Here is a 16,443-nt window from a genome sequence, read left to right as displayed (position 1 = left end):
GGAGGAAATAGAAAAGTTGGGTTAAATGCTGCAGTTCATCTTTTAATGACTGGAGGGTGATGTACTGTAAGAGAGACACTCACCTGAGGCTCAACAAACTGTGATTTAGATCTGTTGCCTGGTCCAGGCTGGTAGATGTAAGCAGAGTACACGGGAATGCGCAATGTTTTGTCATACAGGCTGGCAAAGTGATACGAGCTGTTGTAGCGCTGGCAGATCCAGGCTGGGTTCGCTGGCTCCAGGCCATTATCTGGAGTAGTATTCCTGTAGGAAAACTTAGGATAGCTTGCAAAGGAGTTCACCACCTCGCTGTGTCCCAGCCAGAGGCAGCTGGCCAACCCCTGCAGCAGCAGCAGCAGGCGCAGCATCGTGGGAGGATTTCAAGTGAAGGACTCTTGCTCCCCGGAAGGCAAATGCAGAGGGACACTCAGCTTGCAGAGAGCTGGTCATGGCCTGTGCAGGTGGGACACAGCTGGCAGAGGAGCAGTCTTTTCCCACTGCTCATTCATTGACAACTAAACCGGACTAATTTTCCTCCACTTCCAGAAGTCCGGGAGTACTGTAACAACATGTTGGTTTTTATAATCATATACAAGCATAAGAAGTAATTAATCTCTCCACCTACTCCTGAGGTCTACAAGCTCATGCTTCTGCATTTCACTCTTTTTAATAAAAATTTGTGCTCTAATACTTCATAACTGGATCTTCTCTGCCTTTCAAGTCAGTGGAGGCAGTGCCTATGTGTTGTCTTGAGCTGTGCACTTTCTGGATGGAAAGTTGTGAGAGACACTCAATGAGCTCTACTCCCATTGTTCCAACTCCCCTGTGGTCTGTTCCATAAGACAAACCTCCATTTCTTCAACTTGTAAAAAATTCTATTGGATCTTCCAGCCTTATTCCAGTTGGGAGCTCAGAGATTCCTACATGAAGTACTTTTGGTAAGTTTTCTATATCATGGTAGAAAAAAACCAGGACTTGTAACACCTCTCTAGGGAAATTGTACTGAAGTCCAGATTTGGCTTCTCCCTGTGGATGTTCTCCTGATTTCTCCCTCAGTTTTCTTTCTATCAGATGCTAAATGCAGCAGTCCAATCTCATGCTCAAAGCAGGGCAAGCTGTGAAGTAGCTGAGCAAATGCAGGGAAATGGAAACAGCTCTTATGAAGGCAGTACTGGAAAAAGGGGATTTTGAACCAGAGGGCAGTACTGTTTCTACTTTAATGTCTGGATGTGGCACTCAGTGCCATGGTCTGGTTGACAAGGTGGTGGTTGATTAAAGGTGTGACTCGATGATCTTGGACATCTTTTCCAACCTAAATGATGCTGTGATTCTACTGACAAAAAATGAGGTGTCACCAAAGCCTTTTCCTGAGTCTTCATTCCCCATGGAAAAAGGAAGTGAATCGCCAAAGAGATGCTAAGTAGATGGAAGGCTGTAGGTCTTCAGGGCAAAGTCAATCACAGCAGCAGAAGCCAAATGCACATGACAAAACAAAATTCGAGAAAGAAATGTTGTTTGGACTTGTGGATTGAAGAGATTTGTGTTCTTCTGGACTGTTCTCCTTCAAGGGCAGCAAAGATCCCACGGCCACAGGCAGGATCTGGAGGTGTCTGGATGGTGGACATTCCACTCTCATTGACCTGTGTGACACCTCTGTTTCTGGGGGGTGCTCTGCTGCTGTGAGCAAGGACAGAGAGGGAGTGTAGACACCTCGAGGCCAGCACACTCTTTGCATCAACCAGGATGGTGATACATGCATGTCTCTCCTTACAAAGTATGTTCATAGAATCACAGAAAGAATCACGGAATGATTTGGATTGGAAGGGACCTTGGGGGTCATCCAGTTCCAACCCCCCTGTTATGACACCAAGCAAGGACACCTTCCACTAGACCAGGTTGCTCTAAGTCCCATCCAACCTGGCCTTGAACACTTCCAGGGATGGGGCATTCACATATTTGCCTCTGCCAGGTGTTCAAACAAGTGTGAGCTTCAAGTGACAGGTAAAACACTGACCCAATCAGACCAAAGATTAGAGGTTCCCAGAAAAGGCAACAGCTGCTTCTTCTATTCTTCCCCTGTCCCAGAAGTGATCCTAAAGCACCTCTGCTGTGCAACTGTCCCTCAAGGAACATTTTCTCTGTGAAAAATAGACCTGTTTCCAGAGCCATATGAAAAGTATCAATTTTATGGAGAAAAATTCAAGGAAAAGGTAAGGATATAGAAGATTGACTATGTTACCAAATCCCCCCCAAGGACAGCAGCTATATGTTATCCATTTTAAACTCTTTTCCTCAAGCATTTCTATGCAACACTCCAAATGCTGGCTCATGGCAATCCCTGAATTTTGGAGATAAATATGTTCAATCCATTCTTTCCTCACAAGGATCAACAGCTTTTTTAGTATCATACAGTTCAGCTGAAAAAGCTGGTGTGAGATTTGGATACCTTTGGTTATTTAAACTCCACCAGACCAAGTGCCACGGTCCCTGTGCATGCAGAGCAGGTAACACTCAGGTGACAGAGGGGTCACCTCCTTGCCACCAATGAAGCACCACCCTGCTACACACACTCACAGCTGAGAGCTGTCAGGTTCCCTGTGGTTACTGTCACTCTTTCAGTTTCTTTCAGCTTTGGAGACCAAAAATCAGTACGTTATTTTCACTTTCTGATTCTCATGTGGCAAAACCTCTGAACTGTATAAGACAGAGGGGGTGAGCAACCATCACTGGAGGCTACAAGCCAGGTTTTGAGCCAGATAAGGGAGAAGGATGATAAGAAGCAGACCTTGTGGAGGCGGGATGGTGCTTTTATCATGGCAATTGTCCTCCCTTACACAACTGGCTCAACCGTAAAACTCCCGCCCCTCGCCCTCAGAGAAGGTCACATTCACACCTGAGGGTTTTCATCCCTTCTGATGGGCTGTAATGGGCTCAACTGCACTGATGTGAGAGGCAGCTGTCATGTCTTAGAAGGGGTCATAAACCATCAAAGACCCCTTGAAGTGCCCCCAGATTCATTTCTGAGGCCTTCCACCAAAGGACTGGAAGCTCTCTCCTCTGGAGGAGGTACCCGGGTATTCTTACTGAGCCTGAGCATATTTTAACTCACTGGACTTTTTGTTTGGGGGCTTTTCCCCCCACCTCCCATGGATCAAGACTGTGATCAACACTTCAACCAACAGACATCAAAATAGCAACAATCAAGTTTTGTCCCTTGATCCATGGGTAGTGAGGTCTTTCTACTCTTACCCTTTTTTCTCTTTCTCTTTTTCCTTTATATATTTTCTTAAGTGATATTTTAAAGGAAATATATGGAGATATATATATATATATATATATAATATGGGTATATATATTATATGGATATATAATATGGATATTATTGAAGATAATACTAACCAAAATGACTACATATCTCCTTTCCATTGCAACCAAATTGTTCTAAAATAAACCCATACACGTATATACTCTTATAAACACTGGTCATTCAGTGTTGTTCCATTCTAATCCACCCCAAGGGATCTATTAACAAGAACCTGGGTTACCCTTCCCTTTTGGTGTCTCACACTCTGCAGCTGTCCCTCAGGTAAAATGGAAGCCCCAGGGTATTAAAGCAGCTCTGGAGCCTGAATTCTGAATTTGTGGAATTTTCTTTCCACCACACAGTGATAACGACATACTTCCTCATAAGCTATACCAACACTTATAACTGCACTTCAATTTCATGAACATTTTGGTCTGTATAGAAATTAATCCATGCTATGGTTTCGTACAGATACATTTTTAAGAGGATGAAATATCTTTACTTATTAGTACAACCTGCTTATTAAGCCTCCTTTGATTTCTCTTCCTGGAAGATGTTTGTATATTAGGGCCAGGATTTTACCACGTATGTGACTCCCAAATGCTGTTGAGATTTGGCTGGTTGGAAGCTGCTCCCAGATATGCTGCCAAGGTGGTCTGAGGCATGGAGCACATACCTTCAGAAGACAGGGATTCAGGCTTGTTGAGTCTGGCCAGAGAGAGGCCAAAGGGCAGCCCAACAGCTGCCTACAGCTACTCAAAAGGTCAAGGACAACAAAGTCGAGCTCTTTGTGGCAGAGCCAAGCACTGTAATAAAGGGCAGCACTCACAGACTGGCTTGGGAGGTGCAGGTTGCACAGCAGGATAAAAAATGCCTCTAGGCAGGTACTGCAGCACTGGGACAGGTTGTTGGGAAATAACAAATGATGAATTGCAGAGGTGACTCAAGGCTTAGCCGGATGAAAACATTGCTGAATTAAGAGTCCTGCGGCTGATGTTGCCAAACAGGATTTCTTTGATCCTATGGTAGATACATCTCCCATCTTCTCTCCACCCCATCCTGGCCTGCCACACTCAGATATTGCCTGGAAAATTATGACAACACAGTAAGTGGCCAAATCCTCTGGTCCTGAGAGTTGTACTTTTAAGCCTCTCTATAGCCCAAAGCCATAGAAAACAAACCACATACCTCAGAGAGCCAAGAGGAAGACACACTTCCAGAATCCTGGTTCAGACTCCTCCAAGGAAAAGACAGCAACTAGATGAGACCACAGCAGCCCATCTCTCTCCCTGAGGAGAGACTGATCTTTTTCAACAGTGTCTGGACCAGTTTGGTTCCTCTGCTAGCCATCCCCATGCGTCAATAAATACAAGCTTTGCTAGTGCACATTAGTTATGCCAAGGGTAATTAGCAGTTACGTCAACATGATTTCCAGTTTGACTGCTGGCTGACTCCATATGGAAATGAGGCTGTTGATTGCAAGAGGAAATATGTCAGACCAGACTTCAGACAAGAGCCTGGTTGCTCATGAGGAAGAGCAGCCCTTGTGCTCAGGGGCTGTGCCTTTGGTCAGCTCTGCTGGGCTTGGCATCCCCTGGAGTCTGTGGATGTGGCACGGAAAGGGAGGGCCAGCTGTGTGCAGTGGGCAACGCTGACCTTCACCTCTGAAGGTGTCACTCAGAGCTCACTGCCTCCAGCCAGAAAAGATGTGATAATGCTGTGTTGTAGGAGGTGGCAGACTCAAATCCTGGCCTAATTAAGAACATGTCCTAATTACAATGAGTTCACAAGAAACTGGCCCTTGAGGACAGACTAACACAAACAAACAGCCATAGGAATTCCCTCCTGGCTCACCCCATCTAAATGACTTGTAGTCCCAGGAGCTCTGGTTTTGGCTAAGAAGGATTTGCCCTGTTTAAGGGCTGGTTCTCAGCACTCCCTGTAGGGTCAATACAAGAGGAATATCCACATTTCCAGGGCACAGCTCACATCTGGAAGATGATGGGAATGACACTACAAAAGTGCTTATTCCTCTCTGATGCCATAAGAATTCACAGACAGACAAGTTTTGATTTACACCTCCAACATTAAACGAGCTGAGTCCCACTTTACGTTGCCATCTCTAAATCCATGATGTCTGTATCACATTACTTAGCCAAAGCACAACAGAAAAATACAAAAGCCATCCTTTTCCAAAGCTCTTTCCTTCTGGACAGACCTCCAATGCAAAGAGCCTTTCCTTATTCATTCTCACGGGCTTGATGTGCTAATCCAGTAGGAATTCCAGGGGAGTTTTGTAACCTGTGTGGGAGGATGTTTTCTTGAGAGCACAACAAACAAATAATCAGCATAGCAAGGAACAGGAGGGAAGGATGCAATTCATGCAATTCAGTCTGAGTGTTCTCAGACCAAGATGTTTGGTGTGATTGCAGAAGACAACAGAGGGTAAGGAACAGAGCTTCTTTTTCCTTACTTCCTGGCAGGCTTGGCTGTGTGTTCTAGGTCTTACTCAGGCCCAAAAGAGCTGATAGCACTACAAGATCACCTGGTTTGAAGATGAGCTCATGCTGAACTGGCTATGGACTAGATGTAGGTTTGGGTTCTTGAGAAGTGAAGTCAAAAGTTCTTTGTGCAGGTGACTTGCTCTGAGTCAGACCTCCTGCTGGACCAAGAGCCAGCTCATGGATGCAATAAAGCAAGTCAAAAGTCACCTTAGGCCTCCTCTGGGCTCTCCTCATGATCCAGCCTTAACCTGCAACACCCCCCTTCCATCCCTAACAGGTGACCTCAGAGGAGACCAGTGATGCTTCCTCTGTGGCTTGGTTTTCTGCTGTAGATACCATTTCATGGGACATGGCCATTGCCAATGGGATGTGTGAGAAAATCCTGAGTCTGGATGCTATGGATGCACAATTTGATGCTCCTTTTCACTCAGAAAGATCCAGAGAACAAAATTATGGTAAAAATGTACCTCTGCCCATAACAAGCCTCTGTGGAAATTTTAGATGGGTATTTCCAGCATTAGGTCAACAAGATGTGATGAGTCACAAAATATGGTAAGCAAACTCAGCATTTCCTTTGTTTTCTGGGATTCTGCACTGATGTGGTTCTGAAAGTGTACATGGGCAGCACCTCACTTCCCAAGTAGGAGAGAGAGGAATGGGAACATGGAGGGTGGATGGGTTTGCAGGGGTAACTCGGAACAGGAAGAGAAAATCTGCCATAACAATGGGCAAATGCTTCAGTGATGAGCCAAGATTTCCCTCAAACTAAATCAGACAGGAACCCTCCAGGGAAAAGCAGAAACCCACGTGTAGCCAGCTCAGACCTCACCTCAGCCGGCTCTTGGACAATGAAGGCACTTCCCTAGAACACAACCTTCACACCAGGGACTGATTGCCAGGACCCAGCCCTCAGTGAGGGATATTTTCAGGGGCAGAGAAAGCAGCTGTTGAGGTTAGGGAAGTGCTGGGCAGCAGTACCCACAGCCCAACTATGGGCCTAAGGAGAAGCTGTTTCATTCTTGTGAAGCAAAAGCAAAAGCATCTGCTGTCACAAGTGAGGAAACCAGCTCAGCAGAACTCTTACAGGAGATGAATTTGAAATCCAGTCTGGCTTAAAAGGGGCAGATCCCATAGCAGTGAAATTTTTGAGGGCTTTTGAGGTCTTTGTACCTGTTCAACCTCTGGGGTTAGACCACATCTGGTTGACCTCATTGGAGCTCTTGGCTGCCTCGGTAGAAAAAGTCAGATTCACTAGTTCTGTTACAGGCTGTTGTGCCTGGACAAAGCAAGATCAAACAGCACCAGCTTAATTTGGGTGTGGGGAACCCCAAACCAGAAGCACATCAACCTCAAGGTGGAGGTACTGAATGCAAAGAGATGCACTTGATCCAACTGTCCAGTGGGAACCCTTGGAGACACCATGAAGCTCAGGACGGAGCCAATCTTGAGCAGTCTGATCCAGCACTGATGGCAGATCTGCTGCAAGGATCTCAATGATCTTAGAGGTCTTTTCCAACCTAAATGATTCTGTAATTCTAAAAAAATACCTTTCTATGATTACAGAGCTTGATGCAGAGGTTTCACCTCTGAGAGTGGTGGGGAGAAGGAGTCAGTGTGAGTCAAGTCCAACCTCAAATGTCAAAAGGCAAATCTTTATCCAACCATGGGCATTTGGAAAAAAATGTGCAGACTTATTCAAAAAAATACCAAAATACAGGTCAGTGTGGGCAAGACTGGAGCAATAAGAAGATTGAAAGTGCCAGGTTTAGCACTCGGTTTCTATGTCCTCGTTCTTGTTTTTCAGTCAGCTGCAGATCAAAATCACAGAAATCAGCACAAAATGCAATGGTTGATACTTTTACGGTTTTTTGGTGGTAACAACTGTTTCTTATAAATACAGAGCTGTTATCATCAGCCCCAGCAGGGTGTCCTGGGAGTCTGTACTACAGGAAACACAGTGCTGAGAACATGACCATTTCTGTGCATGCACTTGCTCCTGAGTATTATAATCACAGAATAACAGAAGGGTTTGGATTGAAAGGGACCTTAGAGATCACCTCATTCCAACCCCCTGCCATGGGCAAGGACACCTTCCTCTATCCCAGGTTGCTCCAAGCCCCATCCAACCTGGCCTTGGACACTTCCAGGGATCCAGGGGCAGCCACAGCTTCTCTGGGCACCCTGTGCCAGGGCCTCACCTCCCTCACAGCAAAGAATTATTCCCAATATCCCACCTAACCCTGCCCTCTGGCAGGGGGAAGCCATTCCCACTTGTCTTGTCCCTCCAGGTCCTTGTCCCCAGTCCCTCTCCAGCTCTCCTGAAGCCCCTTTAAGCCCTGGAAGGGGCTCTAAGGTCTTCTTCAGGTTCTCTTCTCCAGGCTGAACACTCCCAACTCTCTCAGCCTGGCTCCAGAGCAGAGGTGTTCCAGCCCTCCATCCATTCCCCGTGGATGCATTATTTGGAAGGCATGTTGGGGTTAGTGGCACAAACTTGCCATTAAAATCCATGCAATTATTTAATAACAAGCTTTCAAAACATCGTTTTTCTGCAGGATTAAAACAGGGAACACACCTCTTTATTGTAACCTAGGGCAACTGCTCAGACAGATTATTCCATTACAGAGCTCTTCTCTCCTAAAGATCACAGGTGCCCTGCAGCTATTTGGGCATTATTTGTCAGTGCTTTTATTGTGAAGTCTTCTGCTCATCTGAGATTCTTTCTCTGCGTGTCATATTATGTATTGAACTTTGGTTTTTACTCTTGGAAATCACTCAAATGTTCAGAAAACAGAGGAACAGACTTAAAGATATTATTTACTCTCAAATACTCCTTCATTCTCCAAATTATTTTCATTTAGCATCCATTCAGGCAGGTCATCTTTAAAAGGCTGCATGTTTTTTATCCAAACAAATTAACCTGAAGAAACAACCTGTCCCCAAAGATAAGCAAATAGTATTTACTAAGGGCAGGTAAAAACTCACAGCTTTTATTGGTTTGTCTGCCAGAGACTGACTTTGCTGTAGAAGACAAATTTCTGTGTGTTACAAACACTGCAATTAATATTTTTCAATTTCAATTTTGAAATTAGTTGTAACAAAGTTAGATAATTTTACTGATAAGCTGTGAGAAAAAATAATATGCCAGTATGGAGAATTTCTTTGTCTATTTTCTGCTCAGTGATGTTCAAGAGCAAAACACACAAAGGTATTAAAAACTCCAGACTTTTTATGGCCTGACTATGTTCTTTGAAGAAACCCTATCATGCAAGTCCCATCTTCCCAACCCCAAAGCTGCGAGGCTCGTAGGAACCTACACCAGCAATAAAACACAAGGCAATGAAGTTTTACTTTCAAAAAACCCCAACTATTTTTAGCACATACATTTCACTCCATCCTACCCAGAGAGCTGCAAAGACGTCACACGGAGAAGGAAAAGAGCCCGGCCGCCACATCATGTTCTGCACCGTGCTGAGATGGGGAAGAGGCTGGGGAAAAGGCTGTCCTGGAACTAGGGACGGGTTTTGGCCATTTTTTTTTTAAGGAGAAGCAGAACAGTGTCAACAACCCTGGCACAGGAAGGAGGTTGCCTGTGCTAGGTCACGCTCAGCGATTGAGTGCAGGAAGTGGTGTAACTCTTCCCCGTTCTCAGTGGCTGCTGAGACCTCAGCACCCTGGTTTCAGCTGGGGACTGACAGAAGCCCCATAAGGCAGCCATATGGGATCCTTCCCTTGGAGCAGAAAAGCTTCTTTATCTTTGCCCTGAGCCACTCCAACAGCGAGAGTTTCACTGGCAAAGCACGATGGTGTGCGCTCAACTTGTGAACACAGGTGAAATTCTTTATGAGAAATGTCAGCCTTGGTCTTCCTTTGGCTTGTCTCTGCTGTTATGAACAACACCCCGCCGGCTGCAGGATGGGAGCCAGGATTTCCTGAGCTCTGACCTCAGCTTTCACATGGATTTGCCAAAGGACCATTGCAAACTCCTAAATCCTCTGCCTCAGCCTCCCTACCTCGATATGACTGACATGAAACACTTGGGAGCTTGTGAGTGTCCCAAACGGCACAGCAGATTATCCTGGAAGAGACATTTAGTCCATCACCAACTACCAGAAAGGTTCAATCCAGAGTACACCATTCCTGGCAGCTGCTCGTCCCTTCTACTCACAAAAAATTATTTATTGTAGACTCCACCACATGCCTGGGCAGCACATCCTTACCTGCATTACCTAACTGCATTGGCTGCCCTTCCTGCTGGATTATTGTTTTATTCCTATGGTAAATCCTAAATTGTTATTGAAATTGCTGAAACGTTGATTTAACGTTCTGTCCGTCAGCACATCAAGGAGGAGGAGGTCAGCATTATTATAAAATTATTATAAAAGCCTTCTAAGATCACCGAGTCCAAACACTAACCCAGCACTGCCAAGGCCACCATTAAACCACATCCCCAAGTGCCACATTTTTATGTCTTTCAAATCCCTCCAGGAATGGTGACTCCACCACTGCCCTGGACAGCCTGTTCCAACACTTGACAACCCTTTCAGTGAACAAATTTTTGCTAATATCCAATCTAAACCTCCCCAGGCACAAATTGAGGCCATTTGGTGTACTACAGTTGGTCATTCAGGACAACTTTCAGTAATTGATAAGATTTTTTACATGAGTCAGGGCAAAGGGGAACTAACCCATAAATTCACTCTGTATTTTAGGTCCCGAAATCTGCTCTTCCCCTTAGTCAATAATTCTATGACTAACCATCTTTTTTTTTTTCTTTAAAGGTGTTTTGGAAGAGTTTTGAAATTCAGATTTGCAAATGCTTGCAGCTGAACACGTATGCCTATCCACTTGACTCATTCCTAATTTAAAATAAATGATAATGAGATCTCAAGGTCAGAGTTCTCTAAAGTGAAGGAAAGAAGCACCACTACGGGTCAGATAAATCTCAAGCTCTTCCTTGACCTCAGCTTCAGGAGGTGGCATAAAGTAGAAACCAGCTTCAAAGAGATGAGCCTCCTGGTGTTGAACATGCTGGGACTAAATGAGAAAGGCCAAACACAGCTCAGACCTGATCTGGGGCAATGGAAAATCCTGTTTTACGTGCTCAGACCATCATCATATGACCAGGAGGATCTCTGATGTGCTTCTCAGTGCATGGGGTGGTTATTGATGGGGACATCTACCAAGCTGAGAGTACCCAGGGGCAGGAGATGCCTTCACCTGCCTGTCTCAGGGACTCCTTTGCAATACTTAAAAACAGCTTCTAGAAATTGACTTGAGGAACTTGAGCAGGGTAAGAAAATGCTTTCACAGGAAGAAAGAAGGGAAGCCGTGCTTATCTTTAGAAATAAGGGGTTGGAAGGAAAAGATGGACCCAGACCTATAAACCTGGGAGGAAGAGCTTCTTTTAATTCCAGAACAACTGCTGAGGCCACCTTTCTGCAAGCACCTGTAAAGCAGCAGGGGAGAGGGGCTTTGAAAAGGCCAAATTTTCTCAGACCAGTCTGATTTCCTCTTGTGAGCTGGTAGCAGACCTTGTGGGTAAGGGAGAGAAAGATGATTTCAGAACCCTTCTTTTTACAAAAACTTTGGATGACATCTCCCATGGCAGTATTTGAGAGACCAGAGGCTGACATAATGCATTGGGATACCTGTGGGAAGTGATGGGAAGTGCTCCCAGGAAACTGCCTTTAATGGTCCACACCAGAGTGGAAGAACATGGGTTTCCACACAGTCCCTCAAGGTCCTGTTCAATGCCTTCATTGGTAGCTCAGCTGATGGAGGAGACCACATCCTTGTTAAATTCACATTCTGTTCCAAGCAGGAAAAGAGTTCAAGGACATGGGGGAGCAGGATTAATACTTAACAGGATAAAAACAAGTTAGAGAGATATTCTAGGTGGAAAAACAACACTCTGAAATTTCATAAGCATGGTAGAAGATACAGTTGTTCCACTGCATCCCCGCTCCACTTCCACCACGAGAGTTAACAAAGATCTGAGACATGGAATGGACTGGATTGGGACAGAAGTACCGTGGGGTCAGACCAGCCTGGGCAGACACTGGAGGGCAGAGCACAAGACCAGTATTGGAGATATCAGAACTAATCTGGAAGTTACGGTGCCTGAAGATGTGGGTGTCTGGTGGTGACGTGACAGTGCTGAATCCTGCAGTCCACCATGGCACAGAGCACAACGGCACCAGGATATGGCATTTGGCATGAGATTCCTCAAAGATTCAAACACCATCCCCAATATCCAGCAAAGGCCCAGCTGGAGTGGCAGACTGAGTTAATACAGTTTGGGTCGGACATTAGGAAGGTTTCCCCAGCTTTCTGTCGGCTGGAACAGGCTCTCAGGGAAGGTAGGAGGTGACGCCATCATGGGACGCCTTCCACACAAACCACAAGCACGATTACTTCTGGACCTTCATTGGGAAGTGCATGGGATGACCTTTGAGGGCAGCCACAAGCCACAGAATCAGAATCACAAATAACAGAATCACAGAATGGTTTGGGTTCGAAGGCGCCTTAAAGATCATCCAGTCCCACCCCTCCCATAGGCAGGGAGCTAGACCACATTGCTCCAAGCCCTGTCCAACCTGGCCTTGAACACTTCCAAGGATGGGGCAGCTTCTCTGGGAAAACATTTCTCTTATCTCCAATCTTATGACTCTGCTTGAGCTTGCTGCTGATTTACTGTGTGCCTGAGATCAAATGACTCAGATTTTTGGAGTTGTTTTCCTCCCAGCACTAAGTCATAAAACCAAAGCTTGCTCAGTTACCCTGAAAATTTCTGACTGGTGATGAAAATGGGCCCTCAAGGTGTGAAGGACTCCAACAACTGCCTGACTGAACATTTGATTTGCTTCTGACCAACATCCTTCCAAAATGTTAGAAAGAGCATGATTAATCCAGGCCAGATTCTTTCATCTTAATGCCTTTGCAGCTGCCATCACATCCCTGAAGAGCTGATCTTCAGCTGAGGGAAGGCAAGTCCTCCCTGAAGTCCTTCAGCTCAGTTGCATCTCTCCCAACAGTGGGGATGGAGACATTTTTTGCTGTCCCTGAACCCTCTGGGGAATGCTCAGCAATGAAGGACCATTCTGAGTCAGAACTTTCTTCTTTCATTCTATCCAATCTTTTAAGTGTCTGGATCTGCCAGAAACACCAATCCCTGGAGCCACTTTCACATCTCTTTCCTTTGAACACCGAAGACTGGTGGTGTTCAACCCATGGTGGGTGAGTGTGACACTCCATTTGTGGGTAGGTGCCCCTATTCAACTCCTCCTCCCTTTAAATCACCAATTCAGGAGTCATCAAAGTTTGACTAGGAAAAAAAAGAGGGATCCATAACTGGAGGGAGCAGAGGCCTCAGCTGGACACAGTTTTTGGAAATACTATTCTTATATGCCAGAGGCCTCCAGTACATTCCTCTTGTTGCAGAGGGCAAGACAAAAATAAATGGGAGCCAGTGATTCAGCATTTATTTCTAATCCCTTCACAGATGCTTGTTTCAAATTAAATCCATTTAAATGAGAAGGGGAAATGAAATAGAAAGAGCAGAATTTCAGGAAGGGCAAGGAGGGGGAAGAACAGTTTTGGGGAAACAATAAGAAACAAGATCAGGAAGTAGTTGCACTTCGTCAGTGTTCTGAGGATACAAGGAAGAAACATAGGTCATATAAAAACCACAGGGAAGACCTTCAGGAAGGAGGTTTTGGAGGTGGAAACAAGGGTGGATGCCATGATCAAAAGCAGAGTCAGAGTAACTCAGCCATTGGGAAAGAAAGCTTTCCATGAACACACAGGATGGGATCACTCAGGAGATAATGTGTGGGCCACGCTTATTTCCCTCTCTACCCTTGAAAATACTGAACAATGGCAATTGTGAAATGTGGTAGCCTGTTAACGCCCTGATTCTGTGATGCCATCTTCCCCCTGTTCCCTGCCCTAGCCCTGGCCACTCCCTCGGTTTCTCCCTATTTGTTCCTGTACCCCAACCCTGCCCAGGGATCACCCTTGGGCCCCTGACAAAACCACCCCGCACCCAGACCTCGTTCTCTCTCTCTCTGCCTCTGAGGGTGCCAGGACAAGATGTGAATAAAGCCATCTTACCACCCTCATGGGAGACCCTTCTCTGCCTCCTTCATCACCACTGCATTGTAACGCTGCTGGCTGCCAGAGGCAAATCATGGGGCTGTCCGAAATGGACTCTGGGATGAGACTGATCACACGGCCCTGGGAAACCCTCGCTGAGCTCTCAGGGAGCTGCAGCCTGCTAGGCAGAGTCTAGCAGTTACAACAGTGAAAGGAATGGATTAGAATGAAGGCAAGGTCACAGCTTGGGTGTCCAGGCAGGAGGGCATAGACTCCTGTATTCCCTGAATTATCCATGATCCCACTTGGGTAAGGGACAACATTGCAGGACACACTGTACAGAAGCTGAGTGTAACACACTTGTTTTTTTTCACTCAAACTCGGAGAGGTTGCAAGAATTGGCAGTCCCTGGACAGCAGCCCTTGTTGGATACCTCCAGTCCTGGGTGGCCCATGGTGATTAAAGTTCCCCAGGGCAGGGATGAGCACATCCATGAGAGAGGGGAGGTTCGGAAGATGCTGAAATTTGAAAAGCAGAGACTCACGGAGGAGCAGAGGGGAGGGAACCACAAAGCTCTGCAGGGGCTGGAGTGACTGAGAGGAAATCACTGCGTCTGTGTTAGGTGGTTTCTCAGGACAGGGGGAAGGGGATGGTTGCAAAGCACTTGTAGGGCAGAGTGTGTAAATCATCTTATTGCAGAGACCTTAGAGCCCCTTCCAGTACCTGAAGTGGGCTCCTAAGAAGGCTGGAGAGGGACCTTTTGCATTAAAAAGCAGTGATAGGACAAGGATTTAAGCTGAAGGAGGGTAGATTTAGATTAGATACAAGCAAGGAGCTCTTCCCTGTGGGGTGGTGAGGCCCTGGCACAGGGTGCCCAGAGAAGCTGTGGCTGCCCCTGGATCCCTGGAACTGTCCAAGGCCAGGTTGGACGGGGCTTGGAGCAACCTGGGAGAGTGGAAGGTGTCCCTGACCATGGCAGGGGTTGAAATGAGATGGGCTTTAAGGTCCCTTCCAACCCAAACCAGTTTATGATTCTATGATCTTCACAGAGCATGGCCCAGAGTTCCTGATGTGTTACTGGTGTTACTGGTGTGAATAGGGCTGATCTGCTGCTGCTGGGAGGATTTTTGCAGCTGCCCCAATAATGGAGATTCAGGGTGCTGATCCCACACTTCTGTGGTGGGGGTTGAAGAAAGGGACTGATTTCTTTTTCAGTTCCTGGAAAGGGTGAAGGGCATGGAAGGGCTATTTTCTTTTCAGAAGAGAGACATTGCTCATGCATGTCTTTTTGAGGAATTATGGAACCACAGAATAGTTTGGGTTGGAAGGGACCTTAAAGATCACCTGGTTACAACTCCTCTGCCATGGGCAGGGACACCTTCCACTAGATCAGGTTGCTCCAAGCCCTGTCCAACCTGGCCTTGGATGGGGCAGCCACAACTTCTCTGGGCAACCTGTGCCTCACTACCTTCACAGTAAAGAATTTTTTTCGAATACCTGATCTAACCCTGTCCTCTGTTGTTTTCCCCCTTGTCCTGTCACTCCATGCTCTTGTAAAAGGCTCCTCTCCACATGTTGCCCAGGGAGGAGGAGCAGGAGGAGCAGGAGGAAAATGGCATCGCAGCCATCCATTTTCTGCAGACACTCCTAGGAATTGTCCTCAAATCACCACCAGCAGCACCAAGTGCCATTTCACAGAAGGAGCCCTCACACACAGGGAAGAGGAGAAGTGTTGGGGTCCCTCCCCTGCCGTGTAGCCCTGGGAGAGGGGCCCTGAGGGCACAGACACGGGGCTTCCCTGCCCCTGCTCAGCCTCGTTCCCATTGGTTGGTTTGTGTTCCCTGCGCGGGCAGAAGGACCCTTGGTCCCGTGACTGGGACAGTTCCTCGGCAGAGCTCTGGTCATGCGGCTGGAGAAATAAACATCTCTCTGAAACAGCTATCAAGAATCTGTCTGTCCGTATATATTTCCTTTCCACGGGACTCCTGGTTTGATATATGCGTGTTGCAGGATCCCCACTGCAACAAATGGTGGAGAATTGAGAGCAGAACGATCCCCGATCCCTAAGCGACTGATTTGTGTGAGTAAACCCTGGAAACTTTGGATTCCTCTTCTTGGTTTTGCTTTGCTATTCCGTATCTAAACTATGGAGGAACCGTGGGAAGACTCTTGGCTCTCAGAGCCGCATATGGACATTTATCTTAAACTTAAAATGATTCTTGAACAACGATTTGTAAATTTTAGCTTGATTCAAGCTCAAAAAGAACTGAAACACTTCCTGGCATGGTTGTTTAAGAACTTTTTCTATGTTTCTTGGGATTTAATTCTTACCAAGGGCTTTTGGAAAACCGTTTGGACACAGTTAATACTGGAGTCAAAATATATGCCGATGGAAGAATATTTTCATGAATATTATTTCGTTACCGAGACTGTTGAGCAATGTCAGCTGTGTCCTGGCGAAGGGAAGCCTGGCGCAGGGACCGTGCGGCCCAGGCCACGTGCACCGAGCGCTCTGCGAGCAGCAGCGAGGCAGTTCCCGCG

General features: G+C 46.3%; 1 protein-coding gene across 8 annotated transcripts in view; it reads right to left on the bottom strand.

Moving 5' to 3' along the window:
- The window catches only part of LOC103611380 (endonuclease domain-containing 1 protein), a 19,308-nt gene extending 9,985 nt beyond the window's left edge, over positions 1–9,323 (bottom strand). For 2 of the 8 annotated variants that reach the window (XM_017728018.1, XM_017728023.1), the window contains exon 1: positions 9,207–9,323. Coding sequence is in view for 2 of the 8 variants with exons in the window: in XM_008628884.2 (XP_008627106.1) it covers positions 84–368 (285 nt within the window). In the remaining 6 variants the exon portion in view is untranslated. Of the gene's footprint in view, positions 1–83; positions 1,441–4,492; positions 4,664–9,189 lie in introns of those variants that run through there. The other 6 variants (XM_017728019.1, XM_017728021.1, XM_017728017.1 and 3 more) reach the window with 4 other exon arrangements.
- Between the last annotated feature and the right edge of the window lie 7,120 nt (positions 9,324–16,443).

The sequence above is a fragment of the Corvus brachyrhynchos genome, unplaced genomic scaffold (assembly GCF_000691975.1).
Source record: "Corvus brachyrhynchos isolate BGI_N302 unplaced genomic scaffold, ASM69197v1 scaffold182, whole genome shotgun sequence".
In the NCBI taxonomy this organism is placed as follows: domain Eukaryota; kingdom Metazoa; phylum Chordata; class Aves; order Passeriformes; family Corvidae; genus Corvus; species Corvus brachyrhynchos.
Note: the sequence above shows the minus strand (reverse complement) of the source record. Positions and strands in the feature narration are given on the sequence as shown.